Below are 13,513 nucleotides of genomic sequence, written 5' to 3'. Positions count from 1 at the left end.
CATTATCTTCGACCGTTTTGGGGGAGTTTTGCAGGACACTAGATGGTTAATATAACTCCAAGAGTCCTGTCTCGTCCTGAGTCCTGACGAGGCGAAACTTACAGCTATTTTTCAGCACCTTGGGTTGGAGTATGATGGTAAGGGGCTTCCTAGTATTGGTAATGAGGTGTTGATGGCTGTTGTTGCTCAGTTTAATGCTGATCAACTTCTTACAGACCGCCCTCGGGTTTAGCTGTTAATAAATTAATTAACTAAGACGGTTGTAGCTCGTAAGAATACATACTGGATTAGTTAAATCTTAAGCTGTTGTAGACTTGTAGTAACCATGGCCGCCAAATAAATCTGAGAGTGCCGGTCCAAAAGACTGTTTGAGGCCTCATATAATATAAAACTTAATTTTTGTATGTGATGGTACTCGAACTGGACAATTAGCTAGCGAACTCGATTCTAACAAGTTTGGAGCCCCATTTTTGAGAACCTTTTGGACTTGCTATTAGACTGCCTGGTATTAACGAGTAATTCTGCTTGATGAGTTTACTATTCGAGCAAACTACGGAGTATCATTCTTGAAGCTTGCTTGTTTCAAAGTACAATTGCTACCATGACGAGTTTACCTCTAAGTGATTGCGTTTCTTAAATTGTTCGGAATTGAAAGTTTCAGTTGGTCTGTCTGTCTTATAAATCACAAAGAATTCTCTGCACTGGTCTCACATCAACATTACCTTCAGTAGGTGGGGTGACGGAAAAACATCTTTTTATTCAAATGATCGAAAAATGAGCTACGAAGTACAATTTTTTTTCCTAATGACAGCGGTCCAATGAACTGCGCTTTCTTCTCGACAAAACCTCTCACACAATCTCATGTTAGACGGAATTTGAATAATAATGTAAATGTAAGACCTCTCATATAGAACTGGACGTATAAAAATTCAAAATTCAAAATAGAATACGAAGTATTTAACAAAATATGGCATCGTCACCTACATTATCTCGAACCGGAGGGATCTCAAAGTGCCATAATCTCCCAACACCACCAACCTTATACTTTTCACACAAAAATTCCATCCCAAATGTCTTCTCCACTTGTCTATTCACATCATGCAAGTACACGTGTGTATTCCCGGGACGTGTTCTTGCACGCGCCATCACGGCCATGGAATAAATCGCGGCCATTCGTCCTGGATGATCCGGTTCCCAACCCCTAGGCGCGTCAATCATGATCACGTCCCATTCCGTTTCATATACTTCATCCGGTAAACTCTCCAACGCTAACGGGCAACCCCGGTTACCTTTCAATCCCTTACTAGGCCGACAATCGGGATTGTCCCGGTAAGTCTCCCGTAGCCAGTTAGCGTTTTTAAGATGAGTACGGTACGACACCGTTTTGGCATGTAAAAAGGGTGCGTCCTTAAGTATTGATGTAACCCACTCGTCCGACTCTTCTAAAAAAAGAGTCGTTCCATTTGGGTTCAGTGCGGCCCACATAAGTGAGTCGTAACCCAACCCAAATACTAAAAAATTACACGGGGCCGTTTTACGTAGTACATTAAATGATTGCATAATCTCTTGTAAGCTCTGCTGAGGGACGATCTCTGACGTGGCATAATGTAGGATCGCTTCTTGTTGGATTGTCGTTGAGGTCGTGGTGGTTGATACCGGGTAGTACCAAATTGGACTTAAAGACGAATCATTATTTGTCACGACAAACATTAACAATGCTCCAGCTACAAAGCTAAGCAATGTCGCGACTAATAGTCGCGCATTGCTAGGATTGTGTTTATTTATGTTGGAAAAAATGTTATTGTAGCGAGTTTGGTTTCTCATACTGTTTGTTTGATATTGAGTTTGAATTTCGATTTGACAATCCGGTTTTATATATAGATATGTGTGGAGAAATCGAGGAGAAAATTGATGGAGAAATAATTTTAGTTGCGAGGTGGTGCAAGATTAATGGACTCACGTCTTGCAATGATTGAGATATTGGAAGGCACGATGTGCGCGTTCGAAGGGTACGAACTTATGTTGGTGTAGGGAAAGTGGAGGACATTTTTATTGAATGAAGTTAATAATTGTTTTGTACGAATATGTTATCTTTGAAATTTTGAATACATAATTTGTCATAAATCAAAATGGTCGGTTTATTTTCAGAAATGGCGGAGTCCTTTACCTTGGATATCTGAACCCGGGTCCACCAGTTCTCGTCCATGTCTGGCAATAAATACCTTTGGATGGCTGATTTTGATCATTTGTTGTATGGAGGGACCCAAAAATGTCATCACTTTAAGCATATTTGACAAATCTTTCACTTTAGACGGATATATCTGTCCATAGTAGTGAGACTAATTGTACCTTTAGATGGCTGATTTTGATTATGCGAGTCCTTTTGTCTCTTAGAGGAAGCGAAACTTTCCAGCGTTTGCTAGCACTTTGGCTCGGAGTACGCCGATAAGGCGCTTCGCGTATACGAGTATATTGGTAACGAGATCTTGAAAAGTTGTCAGATTATGTTAAGACATAAGACCATTATTAATTGGACCTCAACCATCATTTTAAGGTTTTGGTTGAAACGATCTTCTCATAGATTCAGTTTAATGTTGATCAACTCCTTAAATAGTATGCACGTATTACTACTTTATCCTTGACTGATGTGTATGGCGATAACATTTGGTAAAAGTTTATCGTTTCTTAATTTACAAATTCGATTAATTGTCGATTTCTCCTCGTGTTGTAGGAAAATGAATTGACGTTGCTCTCGACACTCTTTGAAGTTTACTGTGTTGGCTACGGTATGTCTTACCAGTGGATCGCAATGTTGGTGCCTAATCACATGACTACATAGTACATCAATCAATTTGTTTTTACTTTCCAACTTTTAATTTTTGCATTTAGTTATCGACTTAATAGATGAGTAAAAGATATTTATTTTTTTGACAACATCGAGTAAAAGATAATTGGAGGACCTTTATGTTCACAAAGAATGAAGAATTCTGTGAAGTGGTCTTTCCGACACTATGGTAGATTGGTAACTAGACGTGCATATTTTTCAACCCAAATACGCCAATTTTTGTTGTCAACACCACCAATAAGATTAATCTCACCTGAACACGCTTTTATACATTGTGCCCGTGCATCTTCATCCCTAAGAAAATGCTTAGCTTTTGTACACATTCAATCCATTTACAACCTTCATCTCTTAACCGTTACTACTTTATATAAAACTGTCCTAACTAAATATCGCTAACACAAAATACTCAAACGGGTAATCGGGTTGACCATCTCACTTAAAAACCATATCGTATAAAAATTCAAACTATTTAACAAAATGTGGCATCGTCACCAATATTTTTTCCAAAAGGCGGTATCTCAAAATGCCATAATCTCCCAACACCACCAACCTTATATTTTTCACACAAAAACTCCATCGCATACGTCTTCTCCACGTGCCTATTAACATCATGCAAATACACGTGCGTATTCCCAGCGCGTGTTCTCCCACGCGCCATCACGGCCATGGAATAAATCGGTGCCATTCGTCCTGGGTGTTCCGGTTCCCACCCCCGAGGCGCGTCTATCATGATCACGTCCCATTCTTTTTCGTACACGTCATCCGGTAAACTCTCTAATGCTAACGGGCAGCCCCGGTTACCTTTCAACAATTTTCTAGGGTGACAATCAGGATTGTTTCGGTAAGTCGCCAGTAGCCCGTCAGCGTCTTTGAGTTTTGTACGATACGACACCGTTTTGGCTTTCAAAAAGGGTGCGTCCTTGAGTACTGATTGAACCCACTCGGCCGAGTCTTCTAAGAAAAGTGTTGTCCCGTTCGGGTTAAATGACGCCCACATGACCGAGTCGTAACCAAGCCCGAATATTAGGAAATTGCATGGGGCCTTTGTACGTAGTACGTTAAACGATTGCATGATCTCTTGTAACGATTGTTGTGGAACGATTTTCGATGTTGCGTAATGTAATATCGCCTCTTGTTCGATTGTTGTTGCCGGTGGCTCGATGGAGAGACGGTGAACTTGTTGTGGATTCGATGACGAGTTGTCGATTTTTATAACGAACATTAACAATGCCCCGACAATGAAACTAAGAAATGAGACGGTTATTAAACGTACTTGGCTAAAATTGTTTTTTATTTGGTGAATAATATTGTTGTCGTTTTTCATATTGTTTGGTATAGGTATGATCTGTGTTTGAACTTCGTCAGAACTCGAGATTAGATGATAAATGTATGGGAGATTGATGGTGCTAGATTAATGGAATCACTAGTTGCTATGTAAATAATAAAAATGATGGTGGTACGGATTCGACGGAGGAATTTAGAAGAGTGACGGTCATTTATTAATGGAAGTGTAGAACATTATTGTTGAGTTTTTTTTTTAGTTGATTTACTTGGAAAATTTATTGTGGTAATGAGAAAAGTTAGTGAGTTTGTTGGAGATAAATTGGTAATTTTTATATTTAAAATTCATTGAGGTTCGATCAGTACATTTTCGAAATATCAAAATGAGCATGGATGATAATGTTTTTAGGTATATTTTCCTCTTAGTATTAAAACCTTGACTTCATAGACTAACGACATAAGTTAGTTCATGTGTGACTTTTAAATTTCTTTTGAACAAAGAATACATTTCTTCAAGCTTTCCATTTAAATCTCTTTAATATGGACCATTAGAGAACATTTTAGAAAAACCGATACAAATGTTAACAATAAATAAATCAAATTCTAAACACAAACACAATCAACTTCATTGGAATTTAGAAGCAAATACTCTCTCTACCCAAATAGCCATCGCTTATACGGTATATATACACGTTCAATTTTTCAATTCTTTACACTTTTTCTCTAATAACAACTTAATATTTCTTCGACTTATGCTTATGCCCTATTAATATAAGTGCGGTTTTTCTAAAACGTGTCTAAAGAGCACATGTGAGTACTTAAATAGAAAGTTTTATGATAAATGTCATGGAAAATTGAAATATTAAAAGACTTTTTCATATTCCAATGTCATATGTTAATCAATCTAACAATCTATAATAACAATCGATGAAATTTAGAAGAAAATATCTTCGCTACTCATTTTATTTAATTTTCTTATACATTTTATTTAGATACTTTTATTTTTTATATACTATATATTGAACAAATGTGTGTGAAATAAAATGAAAAAATGAGTATTAAACTAGCACTAAAACTTGGGAGAGACGGTCTCTCACTAAGTTATTGAGAGACCAATATTTCGTACCCTTTTATTTATATATTTCGTACCCTTTTTATTGTTGATTGTGACATAGTAATTTTGTACCTATTTACATAATAAATGTACCCATTTTATCATTAATAATGATTTGTACCTATTTTATTACCTTTAGTACCACTTTTTCTTAAAATTGTACAATGGTTTTTCAATAAAGTTTATTAAGAGACCGTCTCTCAGAAGACCTACTCTTAAACTAGTTAGAGATATCTTTTGAAATTAATTGAAGGAGTTACCATATTTAGAATTATTTACATTTAAAACTTTCGAATAAAACATCCTAATTATTATCACATTTAGAGTTATTTGAAGTACATTTTAACAAACAAAATCTACCATCCTCATTTCTACAATGAACCTGAATCAAGTATAATTAAACATTTTCAAACCTGCGCAAAAACAACTCCACCTAAAATATAACTTGTACTCGAATAACAACTACGAAGTATTTAAAATGTCTCAAATACGATCTACACCAAACCCAAACTCAATATCATGATTTATGCCCCGATTTTTTTTTTCACTTTATTACTTAGTTTTTTAAACTTACTTCGATTAATCTAGTTTAGTTCCACCATATAGCTCAATTTCATCATTAATTAGTTTGATTAGATTCAGGTCAGACAATTTCAAATTAGATCTATCAAAATTGACCAGACAAAAATAAACTTCATGCACCCCTGACAACCATTCTTTATTGAAGGGGTCCCCACTCACCCCATATGAGAGGATGACGCCCAAATTGGGTGTCATCCGGTGGCGCCCTATCACTATCTTAACTAAAATTGACCTAACCTAAATATTTATTGTTTAATACTAACCATTATGCCTAAATTATTTGATAATAACAACATACCTAAATATATCCAAAATGACTCTACCCAAACTTTATATAACCCAAATTTTTAGAAACTCCAAATAACCCTCAGAAGTCAATCAGATTAACCCGTTTACAAGGATCCCAAGCAACAAGGGCTTTTCATTAGACTTGACAAAGTTAATCCGAGCCGAACAACCCAGCCCGACGCCCACGCCCACGCCCGAATTGAGGACTTATAATCCAAATTGACTCGAATCAATATAATCTGATCTGTATATCTATAAAATCTTATTAAAAGGCTAACAAAAAAATGTGACATTGCAAGTTTAATTGTGATGTGACAACTTTTAATGTGACATGGTAAAAAAAAGTGATATGGATTACCAATTTAAGAAAATTAAAAAATATAAGGTAAAAAAAGTTAAAAAAAATATAAGGGATAAACACACACAAAAAAAAAATTGTAAACCATTGATCTCCTCTCATAATTTTTTTTTATTTATTTACCTTATTTATTTAATAACCATTATTTCCTTTATTTAATGAAATGACCTTTTAACTTTCCTTTCATCATTACTATATATACTCCTATTTATGTACCATATTTTTTTATTTTTCTTTCATTCATAAAATTTTGAGAGAATTTGTAATAGAATTTTTCATATATATAACTATTATATTCACCCTAATTTTCAATTTTATTCAAAAAATAGCACCTGAAGTATACATAGAAAAGTAAACTAATTGTTTCATTTTTCATTTTTCTTATGTTTTGTATTAATTTGTTATTAGTTTTTGTGTTTGTATTAATATTGCAGGAGAATGAATTTCCAACTTTATTCAAAAAATTGGTAGGTAAGGTATAGCTAAAGAACTAAATTAATTATTTCACTTTTTATTTTTATTATGTTTTGAATTAATTAGAATCTTATTAGTTACTTTTTTGTGTTTATATTAATATTGCAGGAGAATGAATTTTCAACTTTATTCAAAAAATTGGTAGGTAAACTATACAATGAGAACTAAATTAATTGTTGCACTTTTTATTTTTATTATGTTTTGAATTAATTAGAATTTTATTAGTTATTTTTTTATGTGTGTTTGTATTAATATTATAAGAGGATGACATACTCACATATGAATAACAATGCACGAGATTCGAAATAATGGCTATGGATCTTCTTTACAGATTTTTTTTCTTGGTTTGGATGACTCTTTCATTTTTGTCAGTTTTTCATTTTTCTACAATGGTGTATTAGAAATATCGAATGGTAGCAAAAATCTTTAATAAGTTGTTGACATGTTGTTGCATTATTGTCCTTCACTCTTTCATACACTTTAGTCTCCTTTGTAACACTTATGTTTTATTTTTACTTTGTCAAACAGGTTACAAATCAAATTGTTTAGCCAAATTACGATACACATGTCAATTTGATCTTATCATAGTGTTATAATATGCATAAATAGTAATTAGTTAGAAAACGATTCTTATTCTCCAATTCATTGTTTCAATTCCAATGTGTAATTAGTTTTGCTCATCTTATACTAATAATAATAATTATTAGAGTTCACCTATAAAGTTTTGATCCTTACTTTACTCTCTTACTTTTTGTCCCATATCTAATCTTATATATACTACGGAGTATATTATTATAACACAAAATGTGATATTTTAAATATATGTAATCTTTCCTTGGAATTATTTGGAATAGTTGTTAAAGTTGCTCACATAAAAGTTCACGACCGTTTCTTTGCAAGATAAACATAGGGCCAAGTACTTTAAAATGCACCAAAACGACAATAAAAACAGTATCTTCATTCAAGCAATAAAGAGGCAAAATGCAATGTTTGTTGGTGAAAAAAACCATTCATATTCTATAATCTTTAAGCCGGTCAAATCAATGGTTAAATAATAAAGAGACAATTGAAGAATCGCTAATTAAAGAGACAATTGAAGAACCATTAATTGAACAGGCAATTGAAGAATCATTAGCAACTAAAACGAGAAAATTGAGAGTCATTGATTTTCTTTCTATAAAATCTCATCAAAATACCAATTCATATTGTCTTATTTGATACCAGGTTGTCGAAACCAACATTACCCGTCCTTTGAAAACAAGGGATGACAATGGAGCGCAATTTCATGTTCCAATACTTCTATGGCGTCAAGATTGTCCATAAGACCTGAAGAACCGAAAATTCAATTTGACGGATTGTGTCCTCACTTCAAAACAACCAAGCTATTCACATTTTGGTTTGCGTACCATCCAGAATCAAAAATTTGGTGTATTAAACTTTTGTTTTAAAATACCGTTCCCCCAGTCGTGTTTATTTATTTACTTTTTTTTTTAATTATTTGTGTGTGGTTTTTTAATTAAAATTAAACAAATGATTGAGAGGGGGACTACTCCATATAAGTTATTCACAAATTAAACACTTAAACACAATCAATTATTAACGATCCCGTGATTTTCACGGGCTCCAAAACTAGTTTATTGTTATAAATTAACCGTTATCCAATTAACTCTTGATTATAATAAAATACCTAAATTCAAAATAACTCAATCGAGTTCAAATTCTTACAAATTTAGAAATAACCCGACTCAAACTGATCCGTCCCGATTGACAAGTACACAAGCCAACTTCTAAGTTCTAACTCCCATTATCCATATCACAATTACTTCCACCAATCACACAAATGACACAAATCTTCATAGTCTCTCCACTAGACACCTAGACTATTCCTCACCCCCCATCACAACCACCACACAAACCGCCGCAAAAAAATGGTCGTAACAACCACCGCCGATCACCAAACCGTCGATCCAGTTTCCGACGACCAACAAAAACAACGATCCGAAATCTACACATACGAAGCACCATGGCACATCTACGCCATGAACTGGTCCGTCCGTCGCGACAAAAAATACCGTCTCGCCATCGCATCTCTTCTAGAACACTCTCAAAACCGGGTTCAAATCGTCCAACTCGACGACTCAACCGGCGAAATCCGGTCCGACCCGTCTCTCTCATTCGACCACCCGTACCCGCCAACAAAAACCATTTTCATACCCGATAAAGACTGCTCCAAACCCGACCTCCTTGCCACGTCATCGGATTTCCTCCGTGTCTGGCACGTGACCGATAATAATACCGTTGAACTGAAAACCACCCTTAACGGTAATAAGAATTCGGAGTATTGTGGGCCGTTGACTTCGTTTGACTGGAATGAAGCTGAACCGCGTCGTATCGGTACGTCGTCGATTGATACGACGTGTACGATATGGGATGTGGAAAAGGAGACGGTTGATACGCAATTGATTGCGCATGATAAAGAGGTTTATGATATTGCTTGGGGTGGTGCGGGGGTTTTTGCTTCGGTTTCGGCTGATGGGTCGGTTAGGGTTTTCGATTTGAGGGATAAGGAACATAGTACTATTATTTATGAAAGTAGTGAGCCTGATACTCCGCTTGTTAGGCTTGGTTGGAATAAACAGGATCCTAGGTGAGGGATTCGTTATATTCCCGTCATTTATTTACCTATTCTATTATGTTGTGATCCGGTTATTTGTTTACCTATTTTATTCTGTTGTTGTGTGTTGATTGGTCATTTGTTTTGTTTAACTAGTGACTGAGACTGAGGGAGTAATTATACAATTGGTAGCTTTGTTACTTTGCTGTAGGGTGAATTGGTGTTAGATTGTGGATTTTGTTTTGTTGTTTGATTGATTAATGAGAAGTTTGTTGTTGCCCGTTTTATTATGAGGTATTTGATGAAGTGGGTAGGTCGCAAAATTTGATATTGGGACTGGGAGGTGAGAATGAGGAGGGGTAGGGATGTTGATTTTCTGTGATATAGGGATTGTTGGTTTTGTTGTGTGTTCATGTTGTGAGGCTTGGTTGGAACAAGCAGTATCCCAGGTTTTGGGAGTTTTTTTTAATGCTCCGATCATTTGTTTACCTGTTTTATTCTAGTGTGAGTTGATTAGTCAGTTGTTTAGCTATCGATTTGAGTGAATTGGTTATCGGTTTGCATTTTGGTCCAATTGGCGTCTACGGAGTGACAACAATATGTATAATGAATTGGCCCGAGGGAGTAAACCAATTGATGGCTTTGTTGTTTTTCATTTACCTATTTGCCGTGGTTAATAGGTTGTGTGTTTTACCTTTATATTTTGAGGAAATTGATCATCTGTCTTTGGGTTGTTATGTCTAAAGAAAGGTAAACAAGTGACTCAGACGGAGGGGGTAACACAATTGATGGCTTTGTTATTTTGTTTAATGGTGTTAGATTGTTGGGTTGGTCTTATGGTTTGATTGATTAATGAGAAGTTTGTTATCAACTTATCGCCCATCTTGTTTGAGGTATTTGCTGAAGTGGGTAGGTCGCAGAATTTGATCTCGAGGTTTTGGATGTGAGAATGAGTAGGGGTAGGGGTAGGGGTGTTGATTTTCTGTAATATTTGATTAATTTTATGGAAGCCTAGTTATTTTTACTCATTTCCTGAAGTGGATCGGTGTTTAGGTTTGATATTTTGTAACCATGAAAATATTATTGGAAAATTTGCTTTTGGTTGGTATTATTCGTTGTAATATGGAAAGGAAACACAAGGGAATTAGTTCACGATGGAGTGGAATTTGAGGGAATTCAGTAACCCTAAGTAAAACTGAATCCCTCTTGCAATTTACGAAAGATCTTGGGCCACTGGTGTGATGTTTTGCTTTTTGTTGCTGTTGTTGTTGGTACTCTGGAGTCTGAGTAACTTGAGGAAAGATGGGAACTGCATAGGACATGTTTACGTGATAATTTTTTTTTTTTTTTTTTTTTTTTTTTTGTGTCTGTGTGTGTGGGTGTATGGGGGGGGGGGTAAAGCACCACCACTCAATGACTTCACTAGCGAAACTGGATGAAATTTACACATGACCACGTTATATATGATTGCTTTGTGAGGTTGTGTGTGTATTAAAAACATGGGTCCTTGTGCATTTTGGTCCAACTGTCATCCAACGACAATAGCTGTAATTGTTAACAATTGATGGCTTTGTTGTATTGTGTTGAAGTGTTTCCTGAAGTGGGTAGGTTGCAGAACTTGATCTTGGGAGTTGGGAAGTGAGAATGAAGGAGAGTAAAGGAGCGGCGGGGGGTAGCATAATTGATGGCTTTGTTGTATTGTGTTGAATTGTCGGTTTTGTTTGGTGGTTTGAATGATTAAGAAGTTTGTCCTTGTCCATTTTATTTTGAGGTCATTTCCTAAAGTGGGCAAGTTGCAGAATTTGATCTTTGTGTTGAGAAGGGAGGATGAGGAGGGTTAGGGATGTTGATTTGCTATGATATAAGGATTGTTGATTTTGTTTTGTGGACTGATTGATGAGAAGTTTGTTGTTGCCCATTTTATTTGAGGTGTTTCCCGAAGTGGGTAGGTTGTAGAACGGGGGTTGGGAAGTAAGTATGAAGAAAGGTAGGGGTAGGGGTAGGGGTAGGGATTCTGTGATGTTTGATCAATTTTACCAAAGCCTATATAATTTTTACTCATTTTCTGAAGTGGGTCGGTATTAAGGTTTGATCTTTTGTCACCATGATATACGTGGAAATTGGTTCGCAATATGCGTGAATTTGAGGGAATCAATTGACTTGGGGAAAAACTGCATACATCGATCCCCTACCCACAATTTGCAAGAGCTCTTGAGGCAGGGGTGAAGCTCTGGAGTACATGATTACGTAATATTCTGTTCTTTTGAGGGGTAAAGAGGAGGCAGGGAAGCTTAATTCTGAGGGCTCTGAACACGGCTCGTGAAACATGAATACCACACTACTCAATGACTTTATTAGCTTAACTAGATAAAATCTGCACATGACCGCATTCTATATGATTTCTATGTGTGTATATCAGTAGTATATGGTCTCTCTTTTGATTGCATTAAGATCCTCTTCATCTTGTTATAAGAAATGAATGATCTACTACCTCCAATAGAAGTATAAATGCAATAAAATACTTCAGTTATTTTATTGAATAAGTTGCGGACTTGGGGGTCCTTAGATGATGTATAAGAGCAATTCTAGACAATTGAGAAGTATTGGACCATCAATTTCATTGTATGAAATGGAGAGGATCCTTACTCTGTTTTATTAGTTTTGTTCTTGCCTGAGACAAAATTCAGGCTGTTTCTTGACTGCGTTGGTGTCAAGATTTCGTATCAAAATGAACAAGGTGGCAGGCGGGACTCTGGAGGGTGGGGATGAGTGAGGAATATCGTCAACGTGTGCAATAAGACTGACTTTTGCATATGACTTTATTGGAGAATGGTGTTACCTTCATGTGTTTATTTTTTAACGCTTTTGTTCTTGCTTGTATGATTTTTTCGCGTGTCATAAGACTCTTGTTGTGGATGACTGATATATTTCATTACTCCCTCTGCCATTGCATATTTGCATCTCGGCTGGTTCTCGAACTGGGTTAGCACAAATTTTATCTTGGTTATTGGTGACTTGGGAGTGAACAAAGGATGGGAAGGAAATGCACTAACTTCTCACATAGGAGCAAATTGCAGTATATGCATGTTAAGTGCATCGCTTGTTTCTCTCACATGAATATATGATGAATCTTCTTCCTTCCTTTTGACATTTTTACCCATTTGCTGTTGGGTTTCTATAAAATTTGTTTTGGGGGATCGGAAAGTGATGAGAATGCAGTAAGCTGAGATGGAATTAAAAATTTAGCTTATTTGATATGTTTTGTACATGTATGGCTTCTAATTTTTGAGTTTGTCTTTTTAAGGTATATGGCGACAGTAATAATGGATAGCGCAAAGGTAGTGGTGTTGGATATAAGGTTTCCAACATTGCCTGTGGTGGAGTTGCAGAGACATCAAGCGAGTGTCAACGCAATTGCATGGGCTCCACATAGTAGTTGTCATATCTGTACCGCTGGGGATGATTCCCAGGCACTGATCTGGGACTTGAGTTCTATGGGTCAGCCTGTTGAGGGCGGGTTAGACCCAATTTTGGCATATACGGCAGGAGCAGAGATAGAGCAGCTTCAGTGGTCGTCATCGCAGCCAGATTGGGTCGCCATTGCTTTCAGTAATAAGCTTCAGATTTTGAGGGTATGATTCAAAGTTCACGGGGTTAGTAACTTCGAGCATTATATGCCCTTTCTTGGATTGTAATGTTGTTTTATGATTGGGATAGTATTGCAACTGTAATTGAGTAGGTCTGTTATTCAATTTAGTGGACTGTATTAATGTGGAGACGGAATCTGGCCAATCTTTAAAAACACGAAACTTGTGGCTGGTTCTTTCTCGTGTGTGCTTTGTGCTTGTAATATTGTGAACTAATCGAGACAATTAACTTGTGATTGTGACATATATATAGATATATGGCATGGATTTTCCGTCTCATCCAAGTTAATCGTAATTTCAGTTGTCAGCC

At 36.1% G+C, this 13,513-nt stretch overlaps 3 protein-coding genes across 3 annotated transcripts; 1 reads left to right on the top strand and 2 right to left on the bottom strand.

Annotated features, from left to right (window-relative positions):
* Window positions 1–750: 750 nt before the first annotated feature.
* On the bottom strand, window positions 751–1,933 carry LOC141621144 (arabinogalactan O-methyltransferase 1-like). Its single transcript, XM_074437837.1, has one exon. The coding sequence runs from the start codon at window positions 1,822–1,824 to the stop codon at window positions 958–960; it is 867 nt and encodes a 288-aa protein (XP_074293938.1). The 5' UTR covers window positions 1,825–1,933; the 3' UTR covers window positions 751–957.
* Window positions 1,934–3,086: 1,153 nt separating this feature from the next.
* Window positions 3,087–4,250, bottom strand: LOC141621143 (arabinogalactan O-methyltransferase 1-like). The gene has a single exon (XM_074437836.1). The coding sequence runs from the start codon at window positions 4,167–4,169 to the stop codon at window positions 3,315–3,317; it is 855 nt and encodes a 284-aa protein (XP_074293937.1). The 5' UTR covers window positions 4,170–4,250; the 3' UTR covers window positions 3,087–3,314.
* A 4,488-nt stretch (window positions 4,251–8,738) lies between these two features.
* LOC141622234 (WD repeat-containing protein LWD1) lies at window positions 8,739–13,513 on the top strand. The gene is made up of 2 exons (XM_074438282.1): window positions 8,739–9,589; window positions 12,861–13,513. The coding sequence occupies exons 1-2, from the start codon at window positions 8,871–8,873 to the stop codon at window positions 13,192–13,194; spliced, it is 1,053 nt and encodes a 350-aa protein (XP_074294383.1). The 5' UTR covers window positions 8,739–8,870; the 3' UTR covers window positions 13,195–13,513.

The sequence above is a fragment of the Silene latifolia genome, chromosome X (assembly GCF_048544455.1).
Source record: "Silene latifolia isolate original U9 population chromosome X, ASM4854445v1, whole genome shotgun sequence".
NCBI classification, from domain to species: domain Eukaryota; kingdom Viridiplantae; phylum Streptophyta; class Magnoliopsida; order Caryophyllales; family Caryophyllaceae; genus Silene; species Silene latifolia.
Note: the sequence above shows the minus strand (reverse complement) of the source record. Positions and strands in the feature narration are given on the sequence as shown.

Coding starts and splice junctions, on each gene's coding strand:
- LOC141621144 (XM_074437837.1), bottom strand. CDS start 1,824: ATGAGAAACCAAACTCGCTACAATAACATTTTTTCCAACATAAATAAA.
- LOC141621143 (XM_074437836.1), bottom strand. CDS start 4,169: ATGAAAAACGACAACAATATTATTCACCAAATAAAAAACAATTTTAGC.
- LOC141622234 (XM_074438282.1), top strand. CDS start 8,871: ATGGTCGTAACAACCACCGCCGATCACCAAACCGTCGATCCAGTTTCC. Junction 9,590..12,860: donor TGGAATAAACAGGATCCTAG/GTGAGGGATTCG, acceptor TGTCTTTTTAAG/GTATATGGCGACAGTAATAA.